The 16,638-nt window shown below is 40.8% G+C and overlaps 1 protein-coding gene across 2 annotated transcripts in view; it reads left to right on the forward strand.

The window, feature by feature from the left end:
• The window catches only part of LOC140725983 (acetylserotonin O-methyltransferase-like), a 50,213-nt gene that overhangs the window by 23,915 nt on the left and 9,660 nt on the right, over positions 1-16,638 (forward strand). For both annotated transcript variants that reach the window (XM_073041888.1, XM_073041889.1), the window contains one exon: positions 12,152-12,292. In XM_073041888.1, the coding sequence (XP_072897989.1) occupies positions 12,152-12,292 (141 nt within the window). The remainder of the gene's footprint in view (positions 1-12,151; positions 12,293-16,638) is intronic.

Genomic DNA, 16,638 nt, shown 5'->3' on the forward strand with positions numbered 1-16,638 from the left:
ATAGCGGTGTACAAGATGATAACGGTGGAAATAGCTAATACCAGGGAGCACAGTTTTTGGGTGATTGGTGGAATGTACAGGGGGTATGTCAGAGGTAAATTTATTATACAGAGAGTAGTGGGTGTGTGGAACATGCTGCCAAGGATGTTGGTGGAGGCAGACACATTAGGGACATTTAAGAAACTCTTAGATAGGCACATAGGTGATAGAAAAATGGAGGGTTATGTGGGAGGGAGGGAAGGGTTAGATTGATCTTAAAGTTGGTTAAAATGTCAGCACAACATTGTAGGCTGAAGGGTCTGTACTATGTTGTAGTGCTCTATGTTCTATATAAATGTTATTTTGTACCTGGTTACTAGACCCATGACCTTCCTACCTGTGGGTTAGTTTACTTCCCAACCTTCTGCATATGCCAGTTACATCTCCGTTTTGTCATGTCTTTGATTAATATTTTTGATAAAGTTTAACAGTACAACTGGCTCTTCAAAGATTTCATCCAAGTGCTTAGTAATCTGCATTGTAATCTGTTCCAGCAGAGCATGACTTTTATTTTTTTTATCCTGCTATTCAATTATTAGAATGATAAAGTAACAGAGCAGGGAAACAGGCCATTCGGCCCAACTTGCCCATGTTGACCAAGATTCACATCAAAGGTATTCCCATTTGCCTATGTTTGTCGCTTTAATTTACTGCCCGTTATGCCGCTGTCATTTAGGGCAGCAGTGGAAGTCCTCCATCTCTCCCCGTGCATATTGTTGCACACAGGTATGGAAGGATTCTTTACTGCTGTTTCTGTAGTGATTTTTTCTTTGATCAGTCAGGGTTGTCAGCCCTGAGCTGAATCCCCAAACCTGGAGGTTCAGTGAACCACTTATTCTGGCCTCTACCCTTTGAACTGTTTGGGATGGCTGACCCTACCAAGAGCCAAAGCTCAAGGCCCTGACTCCAGCCAACATAGCTCTCAGGGTCATTACAGCCCACAGCCCTCCAAACCCTATGGCAAGGCTGTGGTCCTCTTGGAGGTATGTCTGTCCCACCTCACTCTAAACTTTACCTATCTATGAACCTGTCCAAGTATATTTTAAATGTTGTTAACATACCTGCCTCAACCACTTCCTCTGGCTGCTCACTCCATACACGGACCACTCTCTGGATTAAAACTTACCCCTCCAGTTCCTATTAAATTTGTTCCATCTCTCTTTAAACCTTTGCTATCTGGTTCTTGAATGCCCAGCCCTGAGAACAAGACTGTGTGCATTCACTTATTTTATTCCACCCCTCCCATGATTTTCTACACCTCTATAAGGTCACCCCTCAATGAAATGCTCCAGTGAAGAAAGATCCAACCTGCTCAACCTCTCTCTATAACTCATAGACCAGGCGATATCCTTATAAATCTCCTCTGCACACATTTCAACTTGACCTCCATGGTTAAATTTCTCCGTGTTACAACCTATTTTTTCTTGACATCTTGTATTCGTTCAAGGTCTCTATGCTCCTCCATCAATGCTTGGGAAAAGAAACCTGCAGATGCTGGAAAGCAAAGCAGACACAGAGAGTGCTGGAGATACTCAGTTCAGACAGGATCCACTGAGAGAAAAACACAACGTCAGGGTTCCGGGTGACATGCTGAGCGTCTCCAGCACTTTGTTTTCAATAAAGGCTCCTTAAACCTCAGTTTTCCAATGTCCTCGCACTCCACCTCATTAACAAACACAGTGGATTCTGGTTCATTGAGATCAGCATATCTTGGCCCAATTAAACTGCTACCTCAATTAGCTGAAGTTCCATGGAAATAGTTAAAAAAATATAAAAAAGGCAATCTGAGTAAAAACACATATTACTGTGGTACTATTGGTTGTATTTTAATTAATATACAACCAAAAGTACCACAGTAATATAAAACTGTGTATTAGTTCCTAATAGTTATCAATGGAGGAATTCATCCAGTGTGTGCAATGAATAAAATCAGCACAGGCACCTTATACAGACAATGAACTGTCTTCAGACAATGCTATCAATGATTGTATCCTCTAAATCTTCATTTTCATTGTAACATTCAAGAAGATTGTCAATACTTTCAAATTTTTTGTAGCTCCTAACCTGAAGCAGTGGAATTGTTTCATTTGCACTTCCGGCCATGTCTGGCATCTCTAAGCCTGAAAGCTTGAAATTGCAATCAGCAAAATGGTTCTGAATTGTCTTGCTGCTTATTTCTCACCAACTATCAGTGACAAATATCCCCGCTTTTTGAACACAAGTGCATGCAAATGACACTATTTAACAACTTTTCGCTTGAAGCACAGTGTGGCGTCTAATGGCCACACAGGTGCACATGACTGTCACTAATTAAAATCTGTTTGTCAGCAGTCTCCTGCCCCAATTAAGTTGCATGGTGTCTCATATAAACAAAGGGAATCCCAGCAACTTACTTGATTAGATTTTGTTCTTTAAGAGTTGTCCCAAATAAGAAGCTGTCCCGATAAACTGGCGGCCCACCAGAATCCACTGAACTTCAGTGTCTCAGGAACGTCTTTTCTGAATTTTTCCAGCTCACCGTCTTATCTTGAGACACATAAAAACTACGCCTCTGATGAAGCCTCTGCTCATGCCTCTTTGCACGAGTCAAAGCTAAATTTTATCCGACAATCTTCCCTTGAAGCACCCTGGAACGTTTCATTCTTCAGGGTGCTGTTGGTGAGTTTGGACCTCACTGCTTTTGATACACCAAAGAATGACAGGTTAATATTTATCAAGGAGTTAGGTTGGAGATAATATTACACATCCTAAATTTGGGAGCTTTTGCCCACCTTCAAAATGGACAATGTTTGCACTAAGGCAAAAAGGAACACTTGCGTTAAGTTTGGCTATTTGATCACAGAACATGAATGGTAAAGGCCATTGATTTTCCATCTCTAAATCCCTCTTTGCCCTTTCATGGAGTCATACAACATGGAAACAACTCCTTATAAACCACCAGGTCCTTGCTGGCTATCATGTACCCATTTATACTAATTCTGCACTGATCCAATTTTATTTGTTTATTGACATATAATGCAGAATAGGCCCTTCCAGCCGCAGAGCCCAGTGACTCCCCCAATTTTAATTCGATCCTAATCTTGGGGCAATTTACAATTGATAATTAGCCTACCAACTGGTACATCTTTGGACTGGGAGGAAACCAGAGTATGCAGAGGAAACCCATGCTGTCATGGGGAGAACGTACAAACTCCTTATAGGCAGCAGTGGGAAATGAACCAGGTCACCTGTACTGTAAAATGTTGTGCTAACCACTACACTAACGAGTCACCCAGGGCAATACCCACAAAATGTTGGACTAACCCTGCAGGTCAGCCAACATCTATGGAAAGGAATGAAGAGTTGATGTTCTGGGCAGAGGCACTTAATCTAAATTCCGGTCAGCTCCCCCCAGTCCTATGCTGCACTCGAGTAATTTTAAAGATGAGCTTTATTTGCAACAGATACATCAAAACTTTGAAACAAACAGTGAAATGTGTCATTTGTGTCACAGTTCGATGATGTGCTGGGAACAGTTGGCAACATAGCATGCCCACAATTTACTAATCTGTACTTCTATGGAATGTAGGAGGAAACTGCACCCAGAGGAAACCCAGATAGTCAGAGGGGAAACTTTTTACAGACAGTGACAAGAATTGAACCCCAATTGGTGTTGTAAAGCATTATGCTAATTGCTACACTACAGTGCTGCACATAGGTCAATTAGTCTGGCATTGGGAGAGAGGCATAGAGTCATGAAGTCAGAGAGCACTACAGCACATAAACAGGCCATTTGGCCCATCTAGTCCATGCCAAATCGTTATTTTGCCTTAATCCAATGATCTGCACTCGGTCCATAGACCTCCATACTCCTGTCATCCATGTACTTAAACCAAACTTCTCTTAAATGTTGCAATTAAATCTGCATCCACTGCTTCCGCTGGCAGCTTGTTACACGCCAACATGCACACACGACCAGAATTGAACCCGGGTTCTTTGATCTTAGAGACAAAACTTCTAACAGCTTTTGTAACATGCTACTGTGAGTTTACAGGACAGTTCAGAAATCAAGAATCTAGAGGTGCATATAGATCATGCAAAGACAGTGGGTCTAGTTAGCAATAATCTAATAATTTAATGATCATGATTGCTGATGTTAAATTTTTATTCTGGTTTACACTTCGTGGCCACTTTATTAAGTACCTCTTGTACCTAATAAAATAGCCACTGAGTGCACATTCTGCTGTTGTAGCTCGTCCACTTCAAGGTTCAATGTGTTGTGTGTTCAGAGATGAGCTTGAAAGGGGTAGAGGGAGATAATAGATGAGCCATGATGGAACGACGGAACAGACTCGATGGGCTGAGTGGTCTAATTCTGCTCCTACGGTATATTTTATGGTCTTGTGGTCTCTCCTGCACACCACTGTTTTGTTGCAACACGTGGTTATTTGAGTTACTGTTTCCGTCCTGTCAGCTTGAACCAGCCTGGCCATTCTCCTCCAGCCTCTCAAATAACAAGGCGTTTTTGCCTACAGAACTGCCATATACTGGATGTTCTTTTTGTTTCCCACACAATTTAATGTAACTCTAGAGACTGATGTGTGCGAAAATTTCAGGAGATCAGCAGTTTCTGAGATACTCTGACACTTGTGATGGTATTGGATTTCCTGACCATGAAATGAAGACCTTACAGCCCATCAGATATAAATAGCCACAAACACCCTCAAAAAAAAATTATACTGTAACCACCAAATCTTCAATGACAAGTTTACTTGTTGGTGAGTTTAACTACCAATACCCCTATTTGAGTGAAGGGCCCCTTCTCTCTACCATAGAGAAGATACTTCCACCTAGGAAAGAAGTTTAAAACATTTCATTTATTTTCAGCAATATGCAATTAAGTCCAAAGAACACTCTTAAAAGACATTTAAAACTCAGAGGATTTCCATCTTAAACATTTCTAAAACACAAACCATTTCCTAAACATGAGCACTTCATAAGCATAAGATTGCTAAAACACAGGTACAGTTCCTATAAACGACAAAGATATACCACAAGTCATCTGTCACAGAAAGCAAAGCTGGCAGAATGGATTCTATTTCACCCTGTGTTTCTTATGGATATTCTTTATCCCATTCCTGCTAAGCCTGAATTGCTCTATGCATTTATACTGTTTCTTTCCACTTGGATCACTTCGCACATGTATGATATTTCCTCAGATATCCTTTTAACACAAATGTTCTAAAAGCATCTCAGAGTCATAGACTTCAAGTATGCTCTGAATACTGTGAAGCCAACTTCCTTGAGTATGCAAACTTTCCAACTATAAACACATCAGTTATTTGATGTGCTCCTTGAACTAAGTACTAACTAAAGAGTCAGCTTGTCTGTTTGAAACAAAACAAAATTAAACAAACCATTAAGAAGCAATAAAGAAGCTGTAATGAGCTAACATCTGCTTTTACAGGCAAAGTGACTGTTAAGTGATTATAACCATATAACCATATAACAATTACAGCATGGAAACAGGCTGCCTCGGCCCTTCTGATCTGTGCCGAATGCTTACTCTCACCTAGTCCCACTGGCCCACACTCAGCCCATAACCCTCCATTCCTTTCCTGTTCATATACCTATCCAATTTTACTTTAAATGACAATACCAAACCTGCCTCTATCACTTCTACTGGAAGTTCGTTCCACACAGCTACCACTCTCTGAGTAAAGAAATTCCCCCTCGTGTTACCCTTAAACTTTTCCCCCTAACTCTCAACTCATGTCCTCTTGTTTGAATCTCCCCTACTCTCAATGGAAAAAGCCTATCCACGTCAACTCTATCTATCCCCCCATAATTCTAAATACCTCTATCAAGTCCCCCCCCCTCAACCTTCTACGCTCCAAAGAATAAAGACCTAACTTGTTCAACCTTTCCCTGTAACTTAGGTGCTGAAACCCAGGTAACATTCTAGTAAATCTTCTCTGTACTCTCTCTATTTTGTTGACATCTTTCCTATAATTCGGCGACCAGAATTGTACACCATATTGATTGATAGATCAGTTTGAAGTTATAACAAATGCATTGTTTTAATTTCAAATTGTGTAATGCTTTCCATTTATATTTCAAGAACTGAGGACTGACTCCTGTTTTACAACCAGAAATTAAATGAAACAATATTAGCTAGGAATTTACTTACACCTTTTTGATTTTACAAGTGGCCGATGTGTTTAGAAAGCTGGGATTAGCAAAGCACCATGGAGCCCACTGGCCTAACCATCACACACCGACAATCATTTCACAGTCAAAGTCACTTAGATCATTTTTCTTCCCCACTCTGATGGTTGGTCTGAACAACAGCTGAACCTCTTAACCATGTTTGCATACTTCTAGGCATTGAGTTGCTGCCATATGATTGGCTGATATGATATTTGCATTAAGGAGCAGGTGTACAGGTGTACCTAATAAAGTGGCTGCTGAGTGGAGAGGATTAAAGAGGACAAGACTCGGTCGGGAGGGTGAGAACTCAGTTGGTGCATGTGTGAAAGTGGTTTGGAACTTGTTGAGGGAAAGAGAGTGGGGAAGGAGTGGGAATTGCTGGGAGGGGGGGTTGCCTGGGTCTGGTAATGGCAGACAAGGCGAGAGGAGGGGCTGAGGGAAAGAGAGTGGAGAAGGAGCGGGATAGGGATTTGGGATCAGAGGTAGGCAGCTGAGGAGAAGTGGATTATTGTGAAGGGAGAAATAAAGGGAATAAGGAGATAGTGAGGGGATGGATGAATGAAAACCAAGACAAAGAATAATAAATGACAATGGAGAGAGTTCTGAAAGTGAGGAAGATGAACAAGTTCAGAGAGGAGATGTTGTCATAATTAGGTTTAATGAGAAGGCGCAAGGGCACATGAAGAAAATTAACCCGTTTGTGCTAACAACAACTCTGGCAAATAAGATAGGGGAAATAGCATTTGCAAAAGTCCTTAATGGTGGCAATCTATTGGTAAGATGTGCGAATGAGGAACAACTTGAGAAAGCACTCAAGCTAAAAGAGGTAGGAAAATGCAAGGTGGAATATACAGGGAGGGTGGGAGCACGAAATGGTGGTTGTAAAGGAGTGATCACGGGTGTACCAATGAGTATAAACATGGAGGAGTTGAAGAGGAATATCAAAGGGGGGAAAGTAATTAATGTTCTAAGACTAAAAACAACAAAGGAGGGAATGAAAAAGGAAAGTGAAACAGTATTGATTGAATTTGAAGAAGAAAGAGTGCCAAGGAAAGTGTTCCTGGGTTTCATGAGTTACCCAGTAAGGGTATATATGCCAAAGCCATTGAGGTGCTATAATAGTCAAAGGTTTGGACACATAGCTAAAAACTGTAAAAGGCAGAGGAGATGTGCTAGATGTGGGGATGATCATGAATATGGAAAGTGCGGAACAGGAGTGCAACCAAAATGCTGTAATTGTGGAGGAGCTCATAATGTGGTGTATAGTGGCTGTGAGGTTATGAGACGGGAGAATAAAATTCAAGAAATAAGAGTGAAAAGAAAGATCACTTATGCAGAAGCTGTAAGAATGTCAAGAGAACAGAATAATGCTCCTAATGACCAGAGAGCAATAGGGATGCGAGAGATGCAGCGAAGAGTAAATGACAGGATTTATGTGGGAAAAAAAACTCTAGTAACATTCATTGCAGGAGTCATTAATAGTACGGCAGAGGTAAAGTCAAAAAGTGACAAAATTCAGCTGGTGGTCAAAGCAGCAGTAAACCATTTAGGGTTAGTAGGACTGACATGGGAAGAAGTGAAGGAGAACCTCACTAATCAGTCAAGCCAGGAAGTGTCATAGGTTGGTTAGTACTCATTATGGTGATTCTTTTGCAATGGAATGCAGGGAGTTTACTGGCCAATGGCCAGGAACTTAAGGACTTTATTAAGGAAATGGTTGTAAAACCGGATGTAGTATGTATTCAGGAAACTTGGTTGAAACCAGCTTTAGACTTTGTGGTTCATGGGTATACAATGATAAGGAAAGATAGAAATCTAGGGGGAGGAGGAGGTTGTGCTATGTTAATCAAGCAAGGTACACTGTATAGAGTACTGGAAAAAGGAGACGATCAGGAATACATAGTAGTGGAAATATGGGAGAGAGGGGAGGGAGTGGTTATAATTAACTACTACAATCCATGTAAAAGGTTGGATTTGGACAGCCTACTAAGGATACAAGGACAAAATAGACATAAAGTAGTGTGGTGTGCAGATTTCAATGCTCACAGCACAATATGGGGGGATCCGATTACAGATTCAAATGGAACGGTAATTGAAGATTTGATGGAAGAAAGGGATTTGGTATGTATGAATGATGGTAGAGGAACAAGGATAAACATAACAACAGGAACTGAGTCGGTATTAGATATTACGTTAGCGTCTAATGTCTTGGCTGGCATTAGTAATTGGGGAGTTTGGACTGCTTCAACAGTAGGCAGTGATCACTACCCAGTTTTATGTTCAGTGGGTGAAAGAGTTGAAATAAGACCAGGTGGGGGAGTCCCAAAGTGGGTGTTTGGAAAAGCAGATTGGGATAAGTTCCAGAAGTTAAGTGAAGAAGCATTGACAAAGATTGACATTTCTGGAGATATAGATGAATTAAACAGTCAGGTGACTTCAGCAATTATTATGGCAGCAGAAGGATCTATACCCAGGAGTAAAAATAGGATGAATAGAAAACTGGTTCCATGGTGGACAGAGGAATGTTGTCAGGCTGTAAAAAACAGAAATAGAGCATTCTGGCTAGTTAAAAGAACCCATAATATGTTGCATTCGATTCAATATAAGAAGGCACAGGCAGTGGTGAGAAGAACTATATGTCGAGCTAAAAGGGCAAGTTGGAGGAGTTTTTGCAACAAAATAGGAAGAACAATGCCTGTGGGAATGATTAAGAGGATGGGGGGAGATAGAAGGGATTGGGAGTATCCAGTAATGATATCTGAGGAGGAAACAGCAGTCTCCAGCAGGGATAAGGCTGAGATCATGACCAAGTCATTTGTAAAGATACATAGTTCAGAAAATTTGTCTGAAGAAGGGAGAAGGAGAAGGGAAAGAACAATGAGTCAATACCCAGGTGTGTTAAACAGGAGGAGAGAAACAGATGATATAATTGATGATCCATTTACTTTGGCAGAAATGGTGAGAGCAATAAAGAGATCGAGACCAACCTCCCCAGGGAAAGATCTATTATGCTATGTTATGCTAAAAAATCTAGGAGAAGGAGCACTCTTGAAGTTACTGCATTTTTACAACAGAGTGTGGGAGGAGGGAAGATTACCAAGTGCATGGAAAGAAGCAGTAGTAATTCCAATAAGGAAACCTGGCAAGGATCCGTCAAAACCCACTAGCTACAGGCCAATAGCACTAACATCAAATATATGTAAGGTAATGGAAAGGATGATAACTGAAAGGTTATTGTATGATCTTGAGAAGAGAGGAATGCTGGCGAGTTATCAGAGTGGTTTTAGGAAGGGAAGGAATTCCATGGACTCAGTGATAAGGTTAGAGACTGAAATAAGTAAGGCCCAGTCAAATAAAGAATCAGTAGCTGCAGTGTTTTTTGACATTGAAAAAGCCTATGATATGATGTGGAAGGAAGGATTATTAATTAAATTGCACAAGATGGGGGTTGGGGGGGAGAGTTTTTAATTGGATTAAAGATTTTTTGTTTGGTAGAAAAATTCAAGTTTGGATTGGATCAGAATTATCAAAGCAGTACATAGTGGGAAATGGCACACCTCAGGGTAGTGTGATTAGCCCGTTACTTTTCATCATTATGATCAATGATGTCTTCACAAAGGTACCAGTGGATATAGGTAGGTCACTGTTTGCGGATGATGGGGCCTTGTGGAAAAGAGGCAGGAACACGGAGCATATAATTAGGAAACTACAAGGAGCAATTGATGAAGTGGTAGAGTGGGGTTATGATTGAGGATGTAGATTTTCAGTGGAAAAAACTCAAACTGTATTTTTCACTAGGAAAAGAATTGAAGTAGGGAAGAAGTTAAGGATGTATGGGATTGAATTAGAAAGGGTTGGATCATTTAAATTTCTGGGAGTTATATTTGATTCACGATTAACATGGGCAGACCATATCAGGAAAGTTGAGGAGAAATGTAAAAAAGTAATAAATGTGATGAGATGTTTGACTGGTAGGGAATGGGGAGCAAGTTGTTCAGCATTAAAGAGAATGTATGTGGCTTTAGTAAGATCTGTGTTGGATTATGGAAGTGTAGCATATAGATCAGCAGCTAGGTCTCTTATATGGAAACTGGATGTGATTCAGGCTCAGGTTTTGAGAGTGTGCAGTGGGGCTTTTAAAACGTCACCAGTATCAGCCCTGCAGGTAGAAATGGGAATAATGCCTTTGGAATTAAGAAGGATGCAACTGATGGCAAACTACTGGGTTAATTTGCAGGGACACAATGATTCTCACCCTGCTAAAGGAGTGTTGCAGGAGTCCTGGGAAAATGCGAGGTTTCAGAGGGAAAACTTTAGTCGGGTAGGGAATGATATTGCTAGATCATGTGGAGTGTTTGATCTAAGGATAAGTCCTTCAGTAGTTTATCCGGTTGTAGCTCCATGGAAGCTGGTATGGCCTGACATAGACTGGCATTTGTTAGAGGTAAAAAGGAAAGGAAAGTATAAAACTGATTTGGTAAGTGCATTTAACTGTCATATGATGGAAAAGTATAGTGATTATACTCAGGTCTATACAGATGGTGCTAAGGAACCTGAGACAGGAGTGATAGGGTTTGGGGTGGTTATACCAGCAAAAGCAATTGCAATCAGCAGAAGAACATCTGATAAGTTAGTGGTGTATACAGTGGAGATGATGGCAGTGTTGGTTGCATTGCGTTGGGTGGAGAAAACTAAACTAGTCAAAGCTTTGATATGCTCAGATTCATCTTCGGTACTAGCAAGTTTAAGGTCTTCTCACTCAAACAGCTGGCAAGATGTACTTCATGAAGTCCTTCAGTCAGTCACAAGAGTTGCAAATCAGGGAGGTCAGGTTAAATTTCTATGGGTTCCAGCTCATGTAGGGGTGAAGGGCAATGAAAGGGTGGATGAGTTGGCAAAGAGGGCAATAAAGAAAGAAAATATAGAAATGCACATTAGTATCAGTAAAGCAGAGGTTAAGTGTGTAATCTGGGAAAAAATTAACCAAATGTGGCAAGAAAGATGGGACAGGGAGGGGAAAGGGAGGCATTTATATCAAATACAAAAAAGTGTTGCAGGTACTAGGGTAGGAAGTAGATACAGAAGAGAGGAAATTGTGTGGACTAGGTTAAGGCTGGGGCACTGTGCACTAAACCAAACATTGAAATTGATAGGGAAACACCAGACAGGATTGTGTGCGGAATGTCAGGAAGAGGAGTCAGTAGAACATGTAGTTCTGAGTTGCAGGAAGTATGGGATACAGAGAGAGATGATGAGAATTAATCTAAGGGAATTGGGGGTGCAGGAATTCACATTAAAAGGGTTGCCGGGCATGGGTGAGAGAACACAGGTCAGGGTATTTTTAGCTTTCTTAAGGGGTACAGGGGTTTTTTTATAGAATATGATGGATAAACAGAAATAGGGTACTAGGATGGGGAAGATAAAGTGTAGGTTAGGGTATGTGTATGTGTGCGATTGGGTGAAGGGATTTAGAATGTGAGTCTACTTCGCATACTCCGGAACAGAAGGAGGTGGTAATGCACCATTAAGCTGGGTGCCAACCGCCGTAAAACAAGACGGAGAGAGAGAGAGAGAGAGAGAGAGGATTAAAGAGCTGATCTTTCAGGCTGAGACATCATTATGAAAGGTCTCGGCCCAAAACTTTGCCTCTTTATTCTGCTCCTTAGGTGTTGCCTGACCTGCCGAGTTTCTCCAGCATTTTATGTGAGTTACTCTGCATTTCCAGCATTTGCAGAATCTCTTGTGTTTTATTTTTATGTGGGACATGATCTTGTTGGTCTAATTTTAATTTCTTGTCAGTATTGCAGCAACAAAGCAATCCTTTAAATAGTTTTTTTTCACATCATTACTTTGTTAGTGCCAGAGGCATGGTGACTAATTACAACTATTCTAAAAAGTATATTTTGTCCCCTTATTTTTAAAGGGTGTACTGGTGCATTGGCAAAGGAATGTGTCTCCGCATACCCAAAGTCAACCGTTACTATCTACGACCTTCCAAAAGTCTTGGAAATGGCAGGGAAGCACTTTGTGTCCCAAGAGGAAAAACGGATTCTATTCCATGAAGGTAAGTAGAACTATACAAATGTCTGGGTGGCAAAAGGACTTCATAATCATTGGACTTCAGACTCACTGAGATACACAGTGAAGAAATAAGCTCAGCCACACCTTGTTGACCAAGATTCTCAACTGGTAGTCCCATTTGCATGTTCTTCCCTCCCATATTCCTTTAAGCCATTCCAATCCATCTACCAATCCAAGTATCTTTTAAATATAAAAGCAAAGACGTATGCAACAATATGTTAATAAGATGCTTAAAAATGTAACCAAGGCAAATACATGCTTGATAGAGCTCTTTAGAAAAGCATATAATTCAGATAATGGTAGTAGAATCATTTCAAGCATGTATAAGGGGTTGTCAAATCTTAAAATTTTAAAACACATTTGACTTCATACACTAAAATGAAATGGGAGAAGGAAGGAGGGATAATTATATCTGAGGAAGAATGGACAACAATATGGAGATGTCAATGAAAGTGTTCTAATTCACAGAAATGGAGGGAGTTTGGATGGAAAAACTTGATAAGATATTTTATTACACCCTCTCAGAAATCCCATTATGATAGTAACCTCCCTGTCTGCTGGAGAAATTGTGGGCATCAAAATGCAAATCATTATCATATTTTTTGGGACTGCCCTGTTATCAAAAACTATTGGAGGGGGATACACAATGCCCTACAAGACATCTTTAAATGTGAAATACCCTTGGAGAGAATATCTGGGAAAAGGCTTCGAAGCATTCGGGCTCTTACGACCAGACTATATAACAGTTTCTTCTCCCAGGCTATCAGACTCCTCAATACCCGAAGCCTGTACTGACACCTTGCCCTACTGTCCTGTTTATTGTTTATTGTAATGTTGGCACTGTTTTTGTGCACTTTATGCAGTCCAGTGTAGGTCTGTAGTCTAGTATAGCTTTCTCTGTGTTTTTTTTATTACGCAGTTCAGTCTAGTTTTTTGTACTGTGTCATGTAAACCAAGGTCCTGAAAAACGTTGTCTCAATTTTACTATGCACTGTACCAGCAGTTATGGTCGAAATGACAATAAAAGTTGACTTGACTTGACTTGAGAGTAAGACCATATATGTTGGATATGTACCTCAAGAATGGTTGAAAAGAGATAAATATTTAATGAATGTACTGTTGGTGGCTGGTAAAAAGACGCTTACTAGGAAATGGTTATCACAGGAGAGCCCAACTTTAAATACATGGATGGAAATTACAATGAACATTTGCAAAATGGAGAAGATAACAGCATCTGTTAATCATAAGCTGGAACAATTTGATTCATACTGGGGAAAAATGGTTTAACTACAAAATGCCTCATAGGCCTGATTTTATTCTCACAGATCAATGAATCTGTTGTAAAAGAAAAAGATCACTCCCTACTTGTACATAGTTCTTTCCTTTTGCTTGTTTTTTTTTCTTTCCACTCTTTTCTACAAGTGTATACCCCAGATAAATACTTTGTGGAGATTTTGTGATATATATGATATATATGTACAATGTCTGAAATACATCTTATGGAAATGTTTGTTTGATGAACTTCAATAAAAAATAAAATACACAAAAAAGCAAGGATGTAATATTGATGCTTTATAAAGCAGTGGTGAGGTCTCGATTGGAGTACAGTGAGCAGTTTTGGGCCGTTTATCGAAGAAAGGATGTGCTGACACTGAAGATGATTTGAAGGAGGTTCACGAAAATGACTCTGGGATTGAACGGCTTGTCATATGAAGAGCATTTGATGACTCTGGGCCTGTACTCGCCGGAATTCAGAAGAATGAAGGATGAGCGCATTGAGACCTATCGAATGGTGAAAGGCCTCAGTGGAGTGGATGTGGAGAGAATGTTTCCCATGTTGGGAGAGTCTAAGACCAGAGGACCTAGCCTCAAGATAGAGGGGCATCCTGTCAGAATGGAGATGAGGAGGAATTTCTTTAGCCAGAGAGTGGTGAATCTGTGGAATCCATTGCCACAGGCATCTGTGGAAGACAGGTCTTTATGTATATTTAAGGCAGAGGTTGATAGATTATTGATTGGTCAGGGCATGTAGTGATATTGGAGAAGGCAGGTGATTGGGGCTGAGAGGGAAAATGGATCAGCCATGATGAAATGGCAGAGCAGACTTGATGGGCCAAATGACATAATCCTGCTCCTATATCTTATGGTCTTAAATGTTGTTAATGTACCTGCATCTAACATTTCCCCTGGCAGCTCCTTTCATATATGGACCACACACTGGGGGACGGGGGGGAAGTTCCACTTCAGGTTCCTCAGCCTCTCTTCCCCCTCAGCCCCTCTATGCCCTCATGTTCTTGATTTTCCAACCATGGGGAAAAAAATGATCTATCCCCCTCATGATTTATACACCTAATTAAGGTCACCTCTCATTCTCCTAAACTCTGATGAACGAAGTTCTAGTTTGCTCAACCTCTCGCTATAATTCAATCCATTTAGTTTGCAGCAACAGGCATTCAAAGCATCACATCCATGCCAATTATCTACTATTCGTCTATACTAACCCCATTTGGGGTGGCTGGGTGGAGATGTGTCTCTACCAAAGGAGGTGTAAAGCACTCCTTCCTTCTGCTAGCCTGTAGATCACCCTTGGGCAATGTGTAGCACCTGTTTAGCACCACCTCCCCCAATCAGGGTTGCGTGAAATGCCACGGAAGCAGGTGGTGGATAGCTGGTGCATATCACAAGTCCTGGCTATGCGACCATTGACGCCAGGCGGACAATCTCTGAAGAGTACTGATAATGGCTGGGGACACTGTCCATAAGAAACCAATGATAAGCCACTTCTGTTGAAAAATTTTGCCAAGAACAATTGCGGCCACGGAAAGCCTATGATGGCCCATGTCATACGACATGGCGCATAATGAACAAGTGAACTAATCCAATTTAACATTGGTCCACTGTCTTCTCTGCCTTGGCGATTCAATTGCTCATCTAACCAGTTCTTAAATAAAGTGAGACTCTTTGTCTGTCTTCCTCAGTCAGTGAGTTCCAGATTTCTAATATTCTCTGGTCAAAAATGTTCTTTCTCTGATTCCCTCTGTACCTCTGACTACTTACTTGATTTTAGATATCTTTGTTATTGTAAAAGTCAAAATAAATTTATTGTTAAAGTATGTATATGTTACTATATACTACCTTGAGATGCCAGTTGATATTCATGGATTATTGTGGATTGTTTTCTCACAGTTTGGTTGACATAATATTTGCTGCATTTCACACTTTCGATCTTGTAGACCAAACAAGAAGATCGACAACACATAACCAAGAGGTGACCAAACAGGTTGTCCTTCCATACAATCGAAATATTTTGGAAATGATGGCCGAACTGGTCCAAAAAAATGTGCTGAGAACATGAGTTTTAAATAGTCCTTGAAAGTGAGTCTGTAGGCTCTGGAATCAGTTCGGTGTTGTGCTGAGTGGAATTATCAACGCTGGTTCAGGAGCCTGATGGTTGTAGGATAATAACTGCTCCTGAACCTGGTGGTGTCACACTTAAGGCTGCTGTAGTTCCTACCTGATGGTAGTACTGAGAAGAGAGCATGGCCTGGATGGTGGGTGCCTCTGATGATGGATGCTGCTTTCTTGTGGTAGTGCTCCATATAAATGTATTAAATGGTGGGGAGGGTTATGCTGTGATGGACTGGCTGTGTCCACCACTTTCTGCAGCCTTTTCTGTTCCTGAGCATTGGTGCTTCCATAACTTCCTGGCTGTGATGCAACCAGTTAGAATACTCTCCACTATACATCTATAGAAGTTTATCAAAGTTTCCAGTGACATGCAGACTCAACACGATCCTGTAAGAAGGTAGAGACGCTGTCATGCCTCCTTTGTGATAAAACTAACGTTCAGTTTCCAACTATTTATTCTTTCTTCTCATACTTCTGTAGGACTCTATTAAGGCCCACCAGCCTCCTCCACTCTAAATCAAACAAACCCAACCTATAACTGAGACCCTCCATCCCACACTACGTCCTCTCCAATGTAATCACATTCCTACTGCAGCACAGCACTGGAATGGTATGCACCCCACTGCGGCTGATGTCACGCGTGGCAATGATAACAAATTAATTTCATCATAGTCATCAATCACTGTCACTTAATCTACAGCGCTACCAGGCATGAGCTGAAAAAAAAACTGCTGGTAAAAGAAGGCTTTGGAAAGCTTAGATCTTAAATCTCACTCACCAAATATCTTGTCTAAAGTTACTCCGACATGGGATGCAAAAATGCTATTTTGGTGATTACTTAATAAATTAAAGACTTACAAAATAAAGACTTAGACCCTAAGCTCCATTTGTGACTGCAGTACCAAGATGTACTGTACACAT

The sequence above is a fragment of the Hemitrygon akajei genome, chromosome 4 (assembly GCF_048418815.1).
Source record: "Hemitrygon akajei chromosome 4, sHemAka1.3, whole genome shotgun sequence".
NCBI lineage: Eukaryota > Metazoa > Chordata > Chondrichthyes > Myliobatiformes > Dasyatidae > Hemitrygon > Hemitrygon akajei.